At 38.7% G+C, this 20341-nt stretch overlaps 4 protein-coding genes across 5 annotated transcripts; 2 read left to right on the top strand and 2 right to left on the bottom strand.

The window, feature by feature from the left end:
• Positions 1-722: 722 nt before the first annotated feature.
• On the bottom strand, positions 723-2521 carry LOC133714604 (uncharacterized). Its single transcript, XM_062140754.1, has one exon. The coding sequence runs from the start codon at positions 2057-2059 to the stop codon at positions 1061-1063; it is 999 nt and encodes a 332-aa protein (XP_061996738.1). The 5' UTR covers positions 2060-2521; the 3' UTR covers positions 723-1060.
• A 5137-nt stretch (positions 2522-7658) lies between these two features.
• LOC133714989 (uncharacterized) lies at positions 7659-10463 on the top strand. Of its 2 annotated transcripts, none has more exons than XM_062141286.1 (2): positions 7659-7791; positions 8283-10463. In XM_062141286.1, the coding sequence occupies exon 2, from the start codon at positions 8541-8543 to the stop codon at positions 10047-10049; it is 1509 nt and encodes a 502-aa protein (XP_061997270.1). In that variant the 5' UTR covers positions 7659-7791; positions 8283-8540; the 3' UTR covers positions 10050-10463. The 2 variants fall into 2 exon arrangements, with proteins under 2 accessions (XP_061997270.1, XP_061997271.1); XM_062141287.1 differs by having other exon boundaries at positions 7665-7791; positions 8511-10463.
• A 286-nt stretch (positions 10464-10749) lies between these two features.
• Positions 10750-11796, bottom strand: LOC133714990 (uncharacterized). The gene is made up of 3 exons (XM_062141288.1): positions 11578-11796; positions 11253-11320; positions 10750-11148 (listed from the first exon to the last, which is right to left on the bottom strand). Exons 1-3 carry the CDS (start codon positions 11738-11740, stop codon positions 11047-11049), a joined length of 333 nt encoding a protein of 110 aa, XP_061997272.1. The 5' UTR covers positions 11741-11796; the 3' UTR covers positions 10750-11046.
• Positions 11797-16550: 4754 nt separating this feature from the next.
• Positions 16551-19201, top strand: LOC133718119 (ubiquitin-conjugating enzyme E2 7-like). Its single transcript, XM_062144932.1, has 6 exons — positions 16551-16765; positions 16858-16960; positions 17361-17458; positions 17572-17672; positions 18442-18519; positions 18954-19201. Exons 1-6 carry the CDS (start codon positions 16714-16716, stop codon positions 19029-19031), a joined length of 510 nt encoding a protein of 169 aa, XP_062000916.1. The 5' UTR covers positions 16551-16713; the 3' UTR covers positions 19032-19201.
• The last annotated feature ends 1140 nt before the right edge of the window (positions 19202-20341 follow it).

Raw genomic sequence — 20341 nt, 5'->3', positions numbered from 1 at the left:
TGATTACTCGAGTTAGAATATTGAGAGGTTAAGTACGAGAAATTCTGTTTTTCACCGAGTCTAACAGTTGTGCAATCACATACTCCGGTAGTCCGGTGTATGGTAGAACATTCGGTGAATAACAGCTCTTTCAAGGTTAAGGATGTCCGAGTACTCTATATTAAAGTCCTGAAGCTCATGATTTCAGCCATGAATCCATCAGCATTGCCCATACAAAGGGACAGTAAAAAAGTAAAAGCCTATAATGATTCTTGAAGGTGGGAATATGCACCTTTCGGCAAATTCCCACAAGGCACTTTCACGGGCATTTGCTTTGGCTTTGTTGTTTAGGTAAAAGCCTAAAGGCATCTCTCTCCCCATCAACTTTGTCATGTAATGCAGGTGGTAATGGTATGCAACCCCTTCCTCAATTTGTTAATTCTTATGTCAGCTTGTAAATCCATGTTCTGTTTATTAAGTAAACTGGTAAATCCAGGTTTAACATTAACTAAATCTTCAACATCTACCTAGTGGGGATAAACATGCGAGAACAATGGCATGGCCACAGTGATTGTTAATGCATTTTCTTACTGATAAAGCGGAACTAGACTTCGGTCCCAAAAGAACTTTATGAAATTATTGCGGTATTTGAAAGTGTGTTGTATAGTATTCCGGAGTTGCAATATTACGAAGTCACGAGGCTTAGATTAGCTCATTGTGTACAACTCTGGAGTCCTATAGAATTTTTGGTATTTGGACAGGGCAGATCAATAGTAGCATTCAGTCACAAGAAGGTTACAGCCTTACAGGAATCAGACAACTCAGGAGACATGGAGACTGAATAAAAACAAAGAACTCCACAGTCCTCCGTAGGTCCCCACCCCATCTTCACCACCATCTTACACAAATTGTTGTCCCCCATTAAAACTCAGATTAAGATACAGTGCACAAGGCATTTTCATATTAACCTAATCCCGAAGACCCCCTAAAACACCACTAAAAAAGCAAAGATAAAACTAAAAATTTAATTAATTAAGAAGAAAAAAGAAAAAGAGAGGGATCACAATAGTTTCATGGAGCTCTAATGTAAAGTGGGCTTCTTGTTGATTGATGATCTGAATGCTGAAGGTGAAGAAACTAGTGGGAGTACCTGTGAAGTGCTTGAATGGTGTTGTTGTAGATGATGAAGATGGTGATTGAGCTCCCTTTCTTTGTTCTTGTCAATAATTATGGTGATATAAGACCCATCTTGATCCTCATCTTTAAGGAACTTTGACATTGAAGCTTTACTAGCTTTACTCTCTTTCTCTTCAACAGGTCCATCATTCTTCTGAAGACCCTCCTCAGCTTGTTCCTTTAATTTCACTCTAAGTTTCTCCTCTGCTTCCTGCAAGAACTTGAACTTTGGAGGAGGTGATGACCTTATCCTGTTGAACTCTGCATCACTCTTTGATTCAAAGAGAGGGGAACTGAAATTGAATCCATGTTGGTTATGAGAGTCCACAGGAGTGAGAGGAGGTGTGAAAAGAGTTGGAGAGCCCAAAGGAGTCAAATATGGTGTCTCCACTGTGATAAGCAAATCACTCAAACTCTTACTTCTTGACCCCTTTTGGCTCTTGTCGCCACACCTAGACTTCGCATCTTCAGATTCCAAGTCCTCCTTTGTTTCCTCTACAATTGTGAAGAGGTGTCTTGGTGGCCCAGAAGCGCTTTGCAGCCTCATAAGCTCTGCATCCAGTTCATCTTCTTCAAAGGGTTTGAGCAGCAAATCATTGTTGCTTGCTGTGTGCATATGAAGCTGAAGCTGAGCATTTGGTTGATGGACAAGTGTGTCTGTGATTCTGAATGAAGAACAAAGCTGTTGGGGACTTTGAGCCATGTGGCTCAAAGACTTAGAAGTCCTTCTCCAGCAGAACATGTAGAACACCTCCTTTGATGGGCTGCTGTAGTCATCTTCTATCTCTCTGTTGGTCAGCCTCTTCTTCCACCAGAGCAAGTAGTAAAGCTCAGCAATTAGAGCCAAGAATAAGCAACCAAAAACCACACTCAAACCAAGTCCTACACTACTCAAAGATTTCATCTTTGTCTCCAAATCTCATCAGAAAACCACTAATATCACCTTTAAAGACTCCAGCTTTTTTCACCCAAGCATATTATCAAACAACCAAGCATATTATCAAACAACTTCAAGGCAAGTAGGCAACTAAACAGAACAGCTCAAATCTTCTCTGAGAAAAAAGAGAAAGCTACAGAGCCCAGATATTTGTTTCACCAGTTCTCTTTATTTTGCATGCTCACTACTTTACCCACAAGCTAAAACCCATCACCTAAAGGCCTTCTCTTTCTCTCTAAATCACACCCTTTAAATCATGATTACAAAAGCCTCCTGCTTTTAACCCACTAAGCACTAAAACTGGCCCAGATAGCACATTGAGAAAAACCCCCCAAGTTAACACAAATGTGTCAAAACTATAGCAAAATAAAAAACAAAACAAAACTGGGAGCTCTAAATAGAAACAGCAAGCTATGATATGAAAGTGGGCAAATGGCCAAACGGCTTCCCTAGTTTTATGGCTGAGAGGACTCGCTTCCTTCGAGAAATGTTCACATGGGAAGACAGAGACAAAAGACAGTGATATGTCATATGATTATATGCTAATGGACCTCTCTAATTTCCCCAACTATACTCATAGCCATAGGTTAGCATCTTGTTTCATATTGTACCAAATTAGAGTAAACAAAAATTATGCTTTATTAATAAACTAAAAGTTTAATTATTAATTTTTTTTTTTGTCTGAAAATACTTCAATTGAAAACCCGAAAGGGAGAAGGCACAAACAAGTACATTATTTTTCTGAGTATAGTTGGGGAAATTTTTCTGAACCTTAATATCTTGAGCAGGACTGTATATGATTCTTCTGTCTTTGACTCCAAGTCAAAATGCTAATGACCTTTTTATCTTATAGAAGTGGGGTTGACACCCCATGATTAAAAGATATTAATCTTCTGACAAATGCACATTCCCTTTCTGTTTTCACAGAATATTATATACTGCATATCGGCCATATCCATATGAGACTATATGCTGATAATTTATATACCACAGCATTATAAAATGGAAAAGGAAAAACAATAGGAATATTCATCTTGAAGTTCATCTTCAGCTGTTGCCTTGCCTGTAGTTTGCTGGAAACAAGTGGGCATTCAATAGAATCAATCCATATGATCTTATTATTGAAATTTGGGACCTCTGCACCATGTTAAAGAATTTTTATGCATATACAGATATCAACTACATATAATTCGATACTCAATAGGTAAAATTACACGTAACGACCTACTCTAAAGAAGTGCAATAAGTCGCACAAACCGATCATAGCTCACCGGAAAAACACTTGCAGGCCTTGACTAGAGACATCAATACCTTGGGCCTAGGGTTTATGTGGTATTCTGTGATGTGGACTTATCAAAAGACCTCTTTGGGTCTATGTGGTATTTTTTTAATCACAGGCCTTACAGCCAGAGATAATGCCTGCGTTTTGGGTACCATGTTGCAGATAACAGGGCCCAGTTTAGAGTGTCAGTCCCCACAATGAGTGGTAGTGTTCAGGCCCAATGTCCATGCGCATCTGCACATTCCACACCAGGAGATCTTTAGTGGAACTGTAGAAGGTTGAATGTTTGTTGCCCTATAATAGATAAACTGACAATGCCATTCTAAAAAGGAAAGTTTTTTTAAAGGACTAAATTCAGTTTGCCCCCTCTAACTTTGGGGGAAACATCAGTTTGGTCATTGATCTTTTTTTTTAATCATGATGGTCATTGCACTTTCATTTTTCATTACGCGAGTCCAAAAATCAAATTTGACTCGAAAGATGACGTCACAAGCTGAGTTGGCCCCGACATGAAGGCCCACTTTTCAGATTTTGAACCCCTATGAAGGGTAAAATGGATATTTCCAATCCAATCTAATTTCTTTTTCCTTTTATTTCTAATAAATCTAATTTCTAATTTATTTATTTTTTCTTCTTTGCATTTTCTCTCTCTTCTCTCTTCTGCTGCAATTTGTAAAGCCTAAAACCAAAATCTTCTCAATCTCTTTTGTCCTCTGTCAAGCCGAGATTCAAGCACCGCACTCTCAATCTTCAACCTGCCCGGATTATCCACCGGGTTGACCCAGGACTTCAACGCCAAAGCAGAGAACTCAAGCAGCCTCTGCTCCGTATTGGGTCTTGGGTTTGTTACCTGGGTCAGGCGATTGAAGATCTCAGCCGCGGCATTGGATTTCCCTTCTGAAATGGCTGGTGCGACCTCTATCATCGACTGGTTTGAACACGACAGGGTTGACAGAGATGCCACCGAGGAGGAGGAAGACGACGACGAATTAGCCGAAGGCGAAACCGGCTTCTGGGTCTGATTTGGACCAATCAGATTTTGTATCGTCTCGGGTGTCCAATCATTCGAGGCCAGCCACACTATGAATCTCAGGATCAATCCAGTCCTTAACTCTTCGGGCCACACAAATCGGGTCTGGGATTGATCACCATTTTCCTCGCCGCAGCAACTCAGATTTGATCACCATTTTCCTTTCCGCAACAGTTGTATTTTTCTTGATTGATCCAAAAATTTGTTGTGGCTATTAGGTGTGATTTGTTGGCGCATTGATTAGGAATTTACTATTTCTACGAAACTGAGAGCTAGCAAGTATCACTATAGGCTTTAATTTAGAGATGTGGTTTTGATTTATTCTTGATTGACAGCTGCATATCATAATAGCCGATTCAATTAATTTAGCTTGATTTTTGTTTTTATGCAGTGGTGGCGGTAATGGTGGTGGTTCGGATCGGGAGTTTGAATGGGAGTGAGAGAAGCTGTCAATGCCAATAGAAGAGGTAAGATAGAAGATGATGATGAATGAGTCAGAAAAGAAAACAATGAGGAAGAGGATGAATTTGTCTATCACAATTTGATGAGTGGACTTTGAATTTTTCTTCTGCTTTTGCTGCCGAAAGGATGAACAAGAGGAAGAAAAAGAAGAATTGTGCAGAGGGGCAATCTGGACATTTCATCCAAATTGAGAGTTAAAATCTGAAAAGTGGGCCCTCATGTCGGGGCCAACTCAGCTTGTGACGTCATCTTTCGAGTCAAATTTGATTTTTGGACTCGCGTGATGGAAAATGAAAGTGCAAGGACCATCATGATTAAAAAAAAAGATCATGGACCAAACTGATGTTTGCCCCAAAGTTGGAGGGGGCAAACTGAATTTAGTCATTTTTTAAACTTGGACCCCTTTTTTATGAGATTGGTTCCCTTCAGTTTTTATTAGAGAATCGAAACATAGTCATCAAATGAAGATCCTATAAAATGGAGCTGGAGCTATGGAGAAAACATGAAAATGTTCGCACTATGCAATTACCAAATCAACATTCTCACAATATCGATGACAAAACTCATGATATATTGTAGATAAAAGCTCAGTCCATGCTCCAATTGAAATGACCTCAATATTATTTTACACATAAAAAAAAAAACTCGTATGAGTTTACATTTCATCTCGTGTTATTCTCATGTGGATCATCGATGAGATCGGCTCTTGCTTACAAGTAGCCATATAAGGCAAATCACTCTAGTCTTTTCTCATATCTCATACACTCAACTTGGTACATCAAATGATTTGGATCAGAGAGCACCTACCATTTTCTGCAAGTAGTGTTAGTGGAGGACGATCTATGCTTACTTGCTTTTCACTTAAGATATAGCAAAATGGAATCTTACTAACTTTAAGTACTAGTTATACATGAAAGCTGCCATGGACGGCCCCTATAAGGACACACCACATATGACATATATACGAGGACAAATTAGATAGAAGCATGCTAGCTCTTATCTTCTTTTTAAATAATTTTCCGTCTTTTAGTCACCGATTTAGATGATTAGGGTCTCAATTAAATAATTCCAATTAACTGTAATAAGGGTCTAGGATACAGCCTAAAATCAGAAAACACTTAGACTTATAGTTAAGGTACCATTTGGTACATTATCAACTCCAAGTATCAATAATTCTCCCTATATTAATAACATTATTTTCCTTGACTACCCATGTGTTGAAGTTGTTGTAATAGTGGACACACGCTTAATCTTTGGTGACTAGTAAAACACTTGATGTCATTGATGAAGTGTAAGTGGGAGACCTAGAAGGCTTAAAGGACAATTCCCATTTACCAGGCTTGTACTTCCGAGACCCAAAATATATGTTCGATCCCTTTCATTAATTTTTTTTATCATAATAAATAATTAGGCGAGAGCAGAATATCTTCTGACGCTACTAATTATTCGATATTCAGTTATTCTGACAGCAACACTACTATAACAAGATCGGTCGTATACGAGAGATGATCATCTATCTAGTTCTACTAACAATTTTTTTTTTTCCTACTAATAAAGTTTAGAATGTGATAAAAAGTGAAGAAAATGATTTGGTAATATAAAATATCCGGAAAATATCTTGAGATCAAGTGGAGTGAGGCCCAACTTATGGTTTTGGGTTATCAAATAATGGAGGTGGTGTGGTGTGGTGATAAGTAGACTTGGACTGGGTGTGAGCCATGGAGCACCGTGTCTTCTTCTTATCTTTCAGACTTTGACAATTATGTGATCGACATAAAAATTCGAAAAGCTATTACGTGTCTGTGATAAGCTCCTAAGTATGGTTAACGCCGTCAGTCGTCGCTAACGGCTGTGTTGTTGACTGGTAGTCGTCTTCAACTCAACATATGTCAAGCAAGCTAGGTCCCCAACAATTCCACTTTTATTTTGTAGGATTCTTCCATTCTTTTCATGTTCTCTGAAGAGAAATATACACTTTGACTAGAACAAAGAAATATAAATTTTGAATAAAATAATCACCTTAATTTTCATTATAGACCGTAAAAAAGAAATTCACCATATGAGCGATTCAAGAAAAAAAAGTGTTTTTACAAAATAATATCACAATAGTTGGGCAGTTGGCTACTGATTGTAGAGGATAGTTGCGTATGCTTTCAAGTTTGTGATAACAGACCTTCCAATGTGCACAACTAGGTTGGACAAAAAACTCTATTAGGCAAAAGTAGCCACAAGACCAATGAAAACCGTAAGCTACACAGACTTCATTCAGTCACGCCCGTTAACATCTCAATCCATCAGTTACACGATCAAATCTCAATTAGATGACATAGGTCAACCATAAAATCGGTGAAGAGTAATGTAAAGAGATGCGAACATTTGTCGCCGTACGAGTCATCTTTCCATTTATTTCTAACAACCAGACTATTATTAAGACCATAAATTTGGACCAAAGTCTCATCATAAGTTATCTATTTTGAATGGAAAATGAGCTGAAAAGGAAAGAGTTTAATTACGTACAAATATTCCAAAAATCATGATAGTACCTTAAAATGGCTAATGTGGCGTCATCTCAAGCATTAAACATGATTTAACGGTTAAGATCGGCTTACTAGAATCCGGGTCCGGGTCAAACTCACAATGGTCCATCTGAACCCACATAGGTCCAATTCCAAGAGACGCCTGTTTTGACCCATCTCGGGGGCACATAATTCACCGCCGCCGTTAACTCAAACGCCGTTACATTCCGAACTCCGATGTTAACCGGTGCAGGTCTGTTCTCACTAACTCCGTCTCTTTAAACAGACTCCGTTATCTCCACCCCTCTCTCTCTCTCCCTCTCTTTCTTTCTATCATTCTCTCTCCCAATTTTGAGGCTCTGATTGCAATTTCCTCTGTAGCTGTTTGTTTCCAAAGCTTCCTTTATAGGTAAAACCTTCGAATATCTCTTCGATTTTGGGAATTTTTTTTTTTGGGTTTGTTTTTGCTTGATTTTATTGCTTTGAATATTTATATTCTCATATACATTTTGGGGATTTTTTGTTGTTGTTGAGATTCTAGGGTTTTTTTTTTGGGTTCTGGGTCGGTTTGTTTTGGATGATAAGAAGGTGGGAATGGGAAATATATTGGAATATTGGATCTTTGAAAAGCAAAGATGGTTTGGATTCTTGGGATTTTGAAGAAAGTTTGAAGCTTTGTATAGAACTGAGATGTATGGGTTTTGAAAGTAAGTTAATTTGTTGTGTGGGAATGAAAGAAATGATGGAATTTATGAGCCCTGTTTTTGTTTTTGGGTTTTGGGTTTTATGTGAAGCAGAATGAGGGATGGGCTGTGCTGAAGTTCATTGATTGAATATAATGTTATTGATTTTGTGAGAAGTAGTTGTGATTGAGTTTCATTGATTTGTTATGGTTTTCAGGTTGTTCTTGTTTTGAGTTGATTGTTGTGCTTCAATGTGGTTTGGGATTGAGTGATGGGTCTGCAACTATTTGGATGATTTGTTTGTGGGTGTGAGTCATAAGGACTTTTTCGTTTGATGATTGTGTGACGGATCTGCAGTCTTTGTTAGTTCATTTTGATGTGTTAAAGATGTTTGTGAGGTGACTATATTTGAATAGTGGGTTTATGACTTGTAACCCGAAAGCAGGAGAAGGAATTAATTGATTTGTGGAGAATCATGGGGGAAGCTCTTCTCACTACTTTGTCCATAGAGAATTCTCATTTGTCTACATTGTTGTCGATGGATTCTGGTTCTTTGGCACATGATGAATTGGAGAGAGAGATGAATCGGACTTTCATACTTTCGCGCCCTCCTGATATCAATCTCCCGTTGCTGTCTGAACCAAGCCCACCTCCTCCAACTTGGAATGATCCATGTGACATCTTGGATGTAGGCCTTGGGTCTCAAGTGTATGAAGCTGAGACAACAATCAGTCTCCCCAAAGTCGCAAGGAAATGCAACAAGAGACTCGATAGTGTTTGGGGTGCATGGTTTTTCTTTAGCTTCTATTTCAAGCCTGTTTTGAACGAGAAGTCTAAGTGCAAGATCATTCGGGACAGTAATGGGGTGTCTGGGTTTGACAAAACAGACTTGCAGCTAGATGCTTTCTTGGTTCAGCATGATATGGAAAACATGTACATGTGGGTTTTCAAGGAAAGGCCCGAAAATGCATTGGGGAAGATGCAGCTGAGGAGTTACATGAATGGGCATTCTCGCCAAGGAGAGCGGCCCTTCCCATTTAGTGTGGACAGAGGTTTTGTGCGGTCTCATCGAATGCAGAGGAAGCACTACAGGGGTCTCTCTAACCCTCAATGTGTTCATGGGATTGAAATTGTTAGGACACCCAACCTCATGTGTCTTGATGAGGAAGAGAGGAAGAGGTGGACAGAGCTTACAGGCCGAGATGTAAACTTCTCAATCCCGCTTGAAGCAAGTGATTTTGGTTCTTGGAGGAACATACAGAATCCAGAACTTGAGCTTGACCGGCCTGCCCCTCCATCAAAGAACAATATAAATTCTCATCAAAGAAAATTGCTTGATGGTACTGGTTTGAATTTGTCAACTCAGCCATCAGACCATGGAAACAGTGATGGAATGGACCTGTCACCGGTCTGCCATAAGCGAAAGAAAGAACTCTTTCCTCATGGAAATGACAATGATTGCTGTTTACCTAATAACCACCATTTTGACAGAGTTTTGGATGGCAAAATCCACACAGATGAGTCATCTTGGTTTAATGAGTTTAGTGGGGCAATGAAGAATGCATCTGGGCCGGTTACAGCTGCAAAGACAATATACGAGGACGATGAAGGGTTTTTGGTCATTGTCAGCTTACCTTTTGTAGATCTTCAAAGGGTTAAAGTTACTTGGAGGAATACTAATTCACATGGGATTGTAAAGATATCTTGTGTGAGTACAGCTTGTATGCCATTCATTAAGAGGCGTGATAGAACATTTAAGCTAACAGATCTGGCACCAGAGCACTGTCCTCCTGGGGAATTTGTCAGGGAAATTGCTCTTCCAACTCGCATTCCAGAAGATGCCAAACTGGAAGCGTATTGTGATGAGACAGGAACAATGCTCGAAGTTATGGTGCCCAAACGTCGAGTAGGACCAGAAGAACACGAGGTCCGTGTGTGCCTCCGCCCCTCTCCCTGGAACGAAAGGGAGCATTTGTTGACCTGAAGGAGGCATTAAGATGACAGATGCAATAAACATTTTTTTTTTCTGTTTCATTGTTTTTTAACTTGATTCCGCCGAGGAAGTCTATTGAATGAAATCTGATTTTTTTTTTTTTCTTTTCTTTAGAAATTTTAAACCCCTAGAAAAAGAAAGAAAAAGTTAGCATCCTTTTCTTTTCCTTTTTCCATACTATTTATCAAATTGATGTTGATTCATGTAGGTGGTATGTTATGTATCTTATGTCGTATTAGCCATATGTTCTTTGCTTGTAGCTTTGCACTGAAGTTCTGGTGCGGGAGTTCAACATTATTATAAGTTTGCATTCCCATAGTGCTTGGATTGAAGGTTCTTTGTATAAATGAAATACTTATGTGTACTATTATCTCATATATATGTATCTTATTGTTTCCATTCGCCTCTTCGGCTGTATATAACAGGTAGAATTTGATTCAGAATTACAACACTAGCTTGTGTTGTGGAAAACTGCTAGTGCTTCATTTGTGCCTTAAATCGTTAGCTAAGAATTCGTTGCGCTTTAACATATCTGCTGTTGAAATCTTTGAACAGATTCTGCAGCAGAACAGGAATATAGCCAGTTTCCTTTGTACTTGTTTAATTTATCTTATTCTAAACGATTGCAAACTAGAACCAACACAAGTAATCTAAAAAAAAAAAAAAAAACTAGTACCAACACATGCTGATAGAAAGCCAAGGCCAAACTACCTCATGTTGTTGTTGACTTCAAGATCAGGAAAATGCAATAGACTATGCAGGTCTACATAATATCAAAACATACAAATAAAAAGCTAGCCCCGATAGCATGCATTACTGCTGCAATTATGTTATAAAATAGGTTAAAAACTAGTGCAAAGCAAATGATCATTAACCCTAATCCCAGAAACTCGTCTGACTGATATAGTCCCAAAAATGCGTCAAAACCATTTTTACTTCTGCTTGCTTGCATGATATCCATGGCAAGTGTCCCCGGCCGGCCTCTCATTCATGAGTGGGTAAATGGTGGTAACTGCTGATTTCCGATGGGGTTTGGCCCTGATGGAACTTTGTGAACATTCTTAACGGCAACCAGCTTCCTGGAATTGAGCTGTTATCACAGAAACAAGAACATTTGTCCATCATTTTAACTAAAATTTTGATTGAAATAAAATATCATATGAAAAAATTCAAAAGTAGTAGTAGTTGACTCACCCGAGTAGCTAACATGTGTTTTGTGGCCACCAAACTCTTTCTTGCTGGTGCAGTTTCCAGATCAAGCTCTGCAACAAGCATATAACAAAGGGGAGAAAATAAATGAGTAAGCATATTAACTTGGTTTCTGATTCACACACCAACTTAGCAAAAGATCCAAAAATTTTGCCTACAACTTATATAACTATTGCATACAAACATTACATTCTCGCATTCAATATATCACGTGTAGATAGTTTTGCGAGAGGGACGATGTATGCAACAGTTATAGGCAAGAACATGTCTAGATTTTAGCAAAATACCAAGAAAGTTGATAAGGTCTTGCCTGCAGACGCTGCATCTATAGCCACAGAGGCAGTGGAATGACTTGGAAGAGTAGCTATAAGCAGAAGTATTGCAAAAACAAGGGATACTTGTTTCCTCTTCATCTTTGGCTTAATTGTGATTCTCTTTTGCATGGGAAGATCTGAAGTGCTGCAGAATTGCATTTATAACTGATTCACTTATTTACTAATCATATCTTTGTTTGAAATATTGAAATGCCATCATAAAGCTGTCTGGGAATCCAATGCCACCTATATATACAAATTCAATCATTCACAGTTAATAAGCAGCTTGTCATGTTATGTTGACTTCTCAAGTTATTCCATGTCCAGTACTGGATTGTCCCTCCTTATGTGACACGCAAAGCAATCCTCTCCAGCTCTACAGTACCAGAAGAGAGAATTACAGTGAACCCAACTTACTAGTCAATGAGTGCCTAACTTAAGATAGGACACCTTTCACCATAGCAATGATGATACATGCTCCAATGAGACAATTTGTATTGAATTAGTACTGTTAATATGGGACATGATTTTCTGTCTGGAGTATTGGAGGATTTAGGATCTATTGATTATATTCTGATTTAGCTAGCTTTTTCTTGCTAAAGGTTAGTTGGCTTTTCTCCTTTGCTTTCCTATTATGCATGTGGTTGAAGACTTGAAGTCATTCCTCTAATTCTGCTAGCCAGCTTGAATATATATAAACATGTAAAGCTGATACAGTTATCAATTTCGTAAGAGAGAGAAGTTCCATATCAAATTTCTAAACCCATTCACTTGGCATTAATTGCTGCATTATGATCCTTAAATATAGTACTTGTACTGTCAAATTTCTCTGTCACCAAGGCTTTTCTTTCTTGGAATCTGTTCTTACGCCACATTTGATACAGTTGGAGCATTGTTGCTACTACGTGCATTGTTATCCAACAACTTCATTATTCTACTAAAGTTGCCTTAATTATGATAGCCTTATGACCTTTCCTAATAATCACTCCTGGAATAATCTGAAAGTTTATCATTGCTTTGACGCAGTCGGAATGATAAACTAGGTTTACAAGCGATAAACCAAACTAGGTTTACAAGCGATAAACCTAAACAAAGGGTTCTGGAGTCCACCAGAGATAAAAGAGAAAATTCTCTATGTGATTGATTCATAGATTCTGCAGCCGTTTAAGGTTGCTTAAATAAGAGAAAAGAAACCCTAGAGCGACTAACAATGAAACCCGGGTGTGTGTGTTTGGTGGGGTGGTAAGGCTTTGGTCTCATATATAAGAGGTCAGGAGTTTGAGCCCCATCAAGGGTGGGAATGGGGTGGGGGTTTTTTTTTAAAAAAAAAGAAAAAAGAAAAAAAAGAAGACTAACAATGAAACCCTAAAGCCCATGGGTAAAAACGAAAACAATCCAAAATAAACTAGAAAACCAAAACTATGGAATTAGAAAAACTGCGTTTTGAGGCCCTAAACCGCTAAACGACCCCGAAAGCCCACACGTCGTGGCATAGTGACGAGTTTTGTTCCTGGCGCGATTCCCTTTCCGGAAAGTTATGGCACGTTCCAATCAGACACCGAGCTATGGCGTGGCTACTAGTAACTTTTCGTTTTCCTCCTTTTTCACGATCAAGCTACTCTTCGAATTAGACTGTCATCCGTTCTGCATCATGCTTGCATTTTAGAAATTTGTCGGGCCATTTTAATTTGTGTCATTGTTCAATAAAATTTTTGCTGCAAAACCTGCAATAAAAAATGAAACAAAACATTTTCCCAAGAATAGACTCGTCGTTAAAAGTTTCCCAATATATAGAAGGGACACACGTTTGCCAGCGTACTGTTCGTCGGTCATATAAAAGGAGGCTGTAATGGAAGTCGACGATTAACCATAAATGGAAGGTCACATTGCCACTATCTATTTTCTTCTTTGGTCAGCCTCAAGCGACGTTTGGGGCAGTGAACTAATATGCCACATGGCCTCGAGATATATTCTTCCCCATAAAGAAAATAAGATCCTCCACTCTTGCTGAGCTGAAAGCCTGAAAAACAGGACTAAATGAGTTTCATATATATATTGCTATATTGCAAGTCTACAGTCTACACAAATAACTGAATAAGTGGTCGATCCAATTACACCCCAAGACAAACAATGCCATTAGGCTCGTACTTTTTCGCTGTCTAGATTCATATACTCTTGACCCTAGGCCAATATTGAATCCACTGATGCAAATAAAAACGATAACAGTGTGAAGTTAGCAAACAAATATGCATGTATAAGAATAAAGAGAGGTGGGTATTATTGCTCATATGCTCTACTTGCAAGTCCCATGTGAACATTTTTCACTATGATTACCAACAAGAATAAAGGGATCCCACGTCGCAAATTTTCAAATCTCCAACCACATTTGGTGGCTCTGGTGCTAGCATAGGCACATTTTTGGTCATTTCAATGGTAGGGATACAAGATTACAAGATCCTTTAGGATAGACTAATAAAGACTACTCTATCTTGTAGACTTGTAATGACAAACTGGTAGCTATGTTGGTTTTGTTGGAGAGATTAAAGAGTTCTAGTTAACGTGAAAGAATGTTGCGGCCAGTATAGTCCTAATGTTTAGTGGCTTAGAGTATTTATCTCAAATTTTTGAGTTTGAATTTTATCTATTCCAGTTTAGTTTCGAGCATTTATCTTAAAACTCCGTAGTTGAATCTCGTTTCCTAATTTACCTCAAGTCACATCAGAGTCAATTCAAGTTAAAATTTACACTATTAAAATCAAGGGAAAATGCTCATTTACCCAATTTTAGCTTAAAATGTGCCCACTTGCCCGACTAAGAGTTTTTAAACCCCATTTACCCAAAACACTCTAAGGGATTATTTCCCCTTTACCCAATTAATTCTTTTTATTAATTTTTGGGACTTTTTTGCCCTCTCCTTCAATCTCTCTACTCTCAGTTTCTCTCTCTCTCTCTCTCTCCCCCTCACCGATTTCTCTCTCTCTCTCTCTCTCTCTCTCTCTCTCTCTCTCTCTCTCTCTCTCTCTCTCTCTCTCTCTCTCTCCAGAAGACGTCGGATCTCTCTCTCCCTCCCTCCATCCCTCCGGCAGGTCGCCCACGACGCCTGCTCTAGCCATCGCCGCGCCGAAACTCGTCGTCGTACTCTCCGCTGCCAGGCTCGACGCCAAGCCGACGGTCCTCGTCGCTGAGAAGCTCGGCGAGGCCGGGGTTGACCTTCTGAAGGAATCGACGACGGACTGAAAATGGCTATCTGCTATTGTGCAGTCATAACCATAAAAGTTGTAACATTAGTGCCCCCCAGTAGACTTTGTATTGGGGGCCAATGATGACTGCTTTATTTATAGACGGACTGAAAACTGCTATTCCAAAGTAAATGTAGTGTTAAATTGCAGTAGTTGATAAATGAAAAAAATTGTGTTGTTTGTGTCAGTCTAGTGGGGGGCAGTAGACAGAATATTGACCCTCATAATGTGGGTTTTTAGACATTATCTGTTGTTTTGAGTGTGAATAACTTGTATAATCTGCGAAACATAGGAAGCGGTGTAATGTTTGATGGTCTATTGGGGGGCAGTAGACACATTAGTGCCACCCAATAATGTCTTTCTTAGGAGACAGTAATCATCTCTTGTTGATTTGTTTGTGATAAAGTGCAATACACTGTGAATTCTTGAAACTGGTGCAAGTTTTAATGGTTTAGTGGGGGGCAGTAGACACATTACTGCCCCCAAATAATGTCTTCATACGAAGTCAGAACCCTTCACTTAACTGGTGCAAGTTTTAATGGTTTACTTGGGGGCAGTAGACACATTACTGCCCCCAAATAATGTCTTCATACGAAGTCAGAACCCTTCACAAAACTGGGGCAAGTTTTAATGGTTTAGTGGGGGGCAGTAATAATGGTTTAGTGGGGGGCAGTAGACACATTACTGCCCCCAAATAATGTCTTCGTGTTAAGTTTAGGGTTTAGGGGCAGCGTTAGGGGCAGTAGACACATTGTCGATGAACTGCGACGAGGACGTTGGAGTGGCTGGATCGCCGATCAATCGAACGGCGACGAGAACGTTGGATCGCCGACTGGAGCTTCATCGTCGTGTTCAGATTTGGACTGCATCTCCGGCGCGGCGATCAGAGAGAGAGAGACAGACCGGAGGTGGAGATCATGGGGAGGAGAGAGAGAGAGAGAGAGAGAGAGAGAGAGAGAGAGAGAGAGAGAGAGAGAGAGAGAGAGAGAGAGAGAGAGAGAGAGAGAGAGAGAGACTGATAAGAGATGGATGAGTTTTAATTTAATTAACAGGGGCTAAAATGTCAATAGATGTAAGATTGGGTAAATGAGGTTAAAAAACTCTTTGTGGAGTAAGTGGGCATTTTTTGGGCTAAAAATGGGTAACTGGTCACAGCCCCTTTAGCCTAATTCTTCATGAATTTTCGGGTGATCACGAATTTTCAAAAAAATTAATCTAACCCTAAACTATATATGTGTAAACAAGAAATTTTAACTGTATAACATTATAATATAATGTGACATTCTATAATGTGATCTCAGATGGTCTTTGTTTACTCAAACTACATGATAACATTGTACATTGCTCATATATACTCAAATGGCTTGCCCCCAAACCCCAATTTGAATTTAATTCATAATCTCTGAAACTTATCTATAGTTCTATACAAAAATCAAGTAACAAAAACTTGTCACGCAAATAATGAATAGTCTCATCCCCATTCCTCCGGCCCTTTCCTAGTCCTTACCTAATACAATACCGACTTACAAAATAGGACACCTTAATCGTTATCCCAACCCTAGTTCAAGAACGAAAACTTTCCCACATCCTCGATTCTCCTTCTCTAAATAGTAAATACGAAAACTCTTCAATTCGAGTCCAAAAAGAATTAATCCAAGTTGGCCTAATGGGTCGGCATGTTAAAATATTTTGGCAAGCGTCCATATAAATACTCGAATCGTTCGGTTGATTTGAAACACAGAGTTCCGTAAACCTTTATAAATTCATTAAAATTTTGCCTCATCAATTTGGTGCTCTCTTCTATAAAACCCAACTCCTCCTTTTAATCCCTCGCACCCCCAAAAACCAGCCATCCCTCCGGTTTCTTCTCTCTCTCTCTCTCTCCCTTCTTCCATGGACGCGCCTCCATCCCAAGCCAGTCTCCTCCTCCAAAAACAACTCAAAGGTCTCACACCCAACAATCCCCTGTTTTCGTTTTTCGTTTTCGTTTTTGGGTTTCTTGATTATTTATCTATGTTTCTTTTTCTGTTTATGTAGATCTTTGCAAGCACCCAGTTGATGGATTCTCGGCTGGTTTGATCGACGAGGCTAATATCTTCGAATGGAACGTCACGATTATTGGCCCCCCTGATACTCTCTAGTGTGTATTCTGAAACCCCGAAAGTTGTTTCGTGCTTAAAAACCATGTTTTTGTGTTCAAGTTTGGTTCTTTTTGGTTGGCCTTGATTAAAGATTATTGCTTTGGTGCATAGTAGTCTTGTGTTTTCTGCATGCGGGTTTATGATCATTGTTTGGAATAAAGAAGTATGGGTTTGTTGAATGCATGTTATGTGGTTTTGGTTTTTTGTGGTAATCTTGGCTGTTATTGATGGAGTTAGCCTGTGATCACAATCTTTGTACCTTTTTTTTTTTTTATGATTGTGTGTTTATCAAACAATTTTGGATGTTGAGTTAGTTGTGTTATTCAATTTGTCAAGATATTTCGGGCCAATGAATGTTTAACTCACCCAATTGGTTGTTTTTGCGATTCCAATTTGCAGTGATGGTGGTTTCTTCAATGCTATCATGAGCTTCCCTAACGATTACCCTAATAACCCTCCTACAGTCAGGTTTGCCTCAGAGATATGGCACCCTAATGGTAACTACTTGTCTTCTGTGTAGTTGTTTAGTTTGATTCTATATTGCCTTTCACACTCTAGTTCATCAATTGATCAATGTGCCGTTTCATGAATGGTTCTGTTTAATTTGCAGTTTACTCGGATGGAAAGGTTTGCATTTCAATTCTTCATCCCCCAGGCGATGATCCTAATGGCTACGAGCTTGCGAGTGAGCGCTGGAATCCAGTCCATACAGTATGTGCTTAACTTGTATCTTGTCCTGTTGTTATATATTGTTTATTGTGCATTGCTGGAATGGAAGGCTTGTGGCTTTCACTGTTTTATGGTTTCACTTGTTTAGTTCTAGACTTGTAATCCTCTAAGCACAGATTTTTAGAGCGTAGTGTTGGTTTACAACTGTCTGACCTTTAGAGCAATTCTGGAGGATTGACCATCTGATGGCAGTAATTGGTTGTGGGCAACTAACTGTAAGGAATGAACATGGGATTTTATGCATGCTTTAAGTGTAGGAAAGAGTTGAGACTTGTTTTTTCAAGCTGAGATTTAAGCTTCAAGTCTTAGTGTTTTAGGTGCGTATGGCAAAGTTGGGTTCTGTACTAGAATTCTAAGCTATTGCTCTGTTGTTGAGACCAATTTGATCTCATGCGAGACACCGTCATCAATATTTTGAAAACTGGGCTGCAAGAAGCTGAAGCAGAGAGTCAATAGACAGCTTGGTCTCAATATATTGATGGCAGTGTCTTGTACGAGATGACACGCTGGTCTCTTACAAGTCAATAGGAAACCACCATTTTTACTTTGATTGCTTCTGATGCACACTGTCTTGATTTGTAGTTAGTTTGATTAGATACATGTTTACATTTATCCAAGCAATATAACCAAGTTTTTGTGCACAGATGACAGATTTTATTGCATCTACATTGTTCTTTGAATGTAGTAAGTAGTAACGATGCTTTACTATTCCCCTCTTATTGTAGTCTACTGACTGATTGTTAACCTGCAGGTTGAGAGCATTGTTTTGAGTATAATATCAATGCTTTCATGCCCTAATGATGAGTCTCCTGCAAATGTTGAAGCTGCGGTATGTGTTGCTTTGATTCTTTGTTATATATTCTGTTATCAATTTTAACTATTAATTGTCCTTTACTAATGTTGGAGATGTAGAATACAATGCTTCTGTTCTGGAACTTAGTACTCTGTTGGTAAGATAGTTTCAGGGGATCTTCAATAGTCCCTTGCAATCTTCACAGATGCCAATGTTTGCATCAGTACTACTCTCCCAAATTTAACTGCGAAAAAGTGTTATAACTGTTGAGATTTCCTTTCTCTCAACTTTTTCCTTCCTAAACACTTTGCTCAGAAATATAGTTCTTTCAATGCCGATCGGGCTTGGATGCAATAGTTTGGAATGATTAGTGTACTGGCGATGCATATATGACTTGTCTTAGTCACATATTTTATTTTAGCTATTCAGTTTCCTGACATATATTGGGATTTTATTAATTGTGTTTTCAGAAACAATGGAGAGAAGATAGAGACGGTTTCAGGAAGAGAGTAGGTCGCTGCGTGAGGAAGTCACAAGAAATGCTATAACCCATCACATAACATGCGGCCAGAAATACTTTTTGTTTTATTCAAGGAGTGAGCTGTTTGCAAGTAGATCATTCCATTCCATTTTCTGTCTAATCTTGATCGTCCAAAACTGCTGTTTTGTTACTAGTTCAGCAATGAGATTTGGATATTTTATACAAGTCCTTTTTATATGTTTGATCTTCTGTGCTTCTTGTGGCTTGTTCAATGTCTTCAAAATGTTGAGCTAAATGGGAACTCTGATGTTTCTCATATCTACTTCAAAGCCCTCCGGTTTGAAAACTGAATGTAAACTGAATTTGCAATGCTTGCTTTCAATTTAAAACCCCGCCATAGATAGTCAAAGGGAATGGAACACCAGTTGACATATTTGAAATATTTGCCTGGAAACCTTGTCATGTGGCGACTGTCAATCTCAGTGGTGAACCTTGCGTTGAGACATCACGCACGCTAAAAGAAAGTGTCATCGAAGGGACCATAGATTTCTAGTTGACAAGAGAAATAAGAATGTGAAAGTACGCAAGAATGATATGGACCAAGGGAGCTTTCATGACAATGGATTTCTCCCAATTTAATGACTGTCACGAGAGTTCCATTGATGCTATCACCATGCTTTTAAACACGAGGTGCATGAAATCATTAAAATCATTTTCAGTGAGATTATGAACATGCATCTTTATCCAGGTCTAGTATCATTCATAGAACATGATTTGTCATGCCAATTATATGAACGGGAAAAGCTGGTTTTGCCGTTCATCGAATAGTGTTTTGGTGGGTAGGTGAGTGATGGGTCATGACTCATGAGTTCCGGTGTATATATGACTTCTTGGTTGAGTGTGTTTCAATGTCAATCATATCTTTTGAAATATTTTGAGATATTGGTGAAAATTAATCAAATTTATAAAGAGATTACTTATGATTTATTATTAAATTTTACGTGAAATTTAAATATCCGACAATCTTGTTTCCAAGTCTTTTCAATCATATTGTCTAATCGATGAGTTTATTCAATCTACGGAGTCTTTTCAATCAAATTGCATAATCAACGAGCTTATCCGATCTACGAATAGCAAGCGGATAGCAAGTTATCATGTAAAAACACTTTTCTAAAGTTTATCTTTTGTATGTCGGGTGGAATAATTGAGGCATGAAATCAATGTTATTTCCATATGTCCCATGAATACTATAGCAAAATTACCGTTTTTTCACTGGTTTACATTGCCTGGATGATGTTGTAAAATGTAAACTATGATATGATTAATTACATAAGAATAACATATATGCATACAAAAGTATAAAGTTGATGATGTGTT

The sequence above is a fragment of the Rosa rugosa genome, chromosome 6, assembly GCF_958449725.1.
Source record: "Rosa rugosa chromosome 6, drRosRugo1.1, whole genome shotgun sequence".
Lineage (NCBI taxonomy): Eukaryota > Viridiplantae > Streptophyta > Magnoliopsida > Rosales > Rosaceae > Rosa > Rosa rugosa.
Note: the sequence above shows the minus strand (reverse complement) of the source record. Positions and strands in the feature narration are given on the sequence as shown.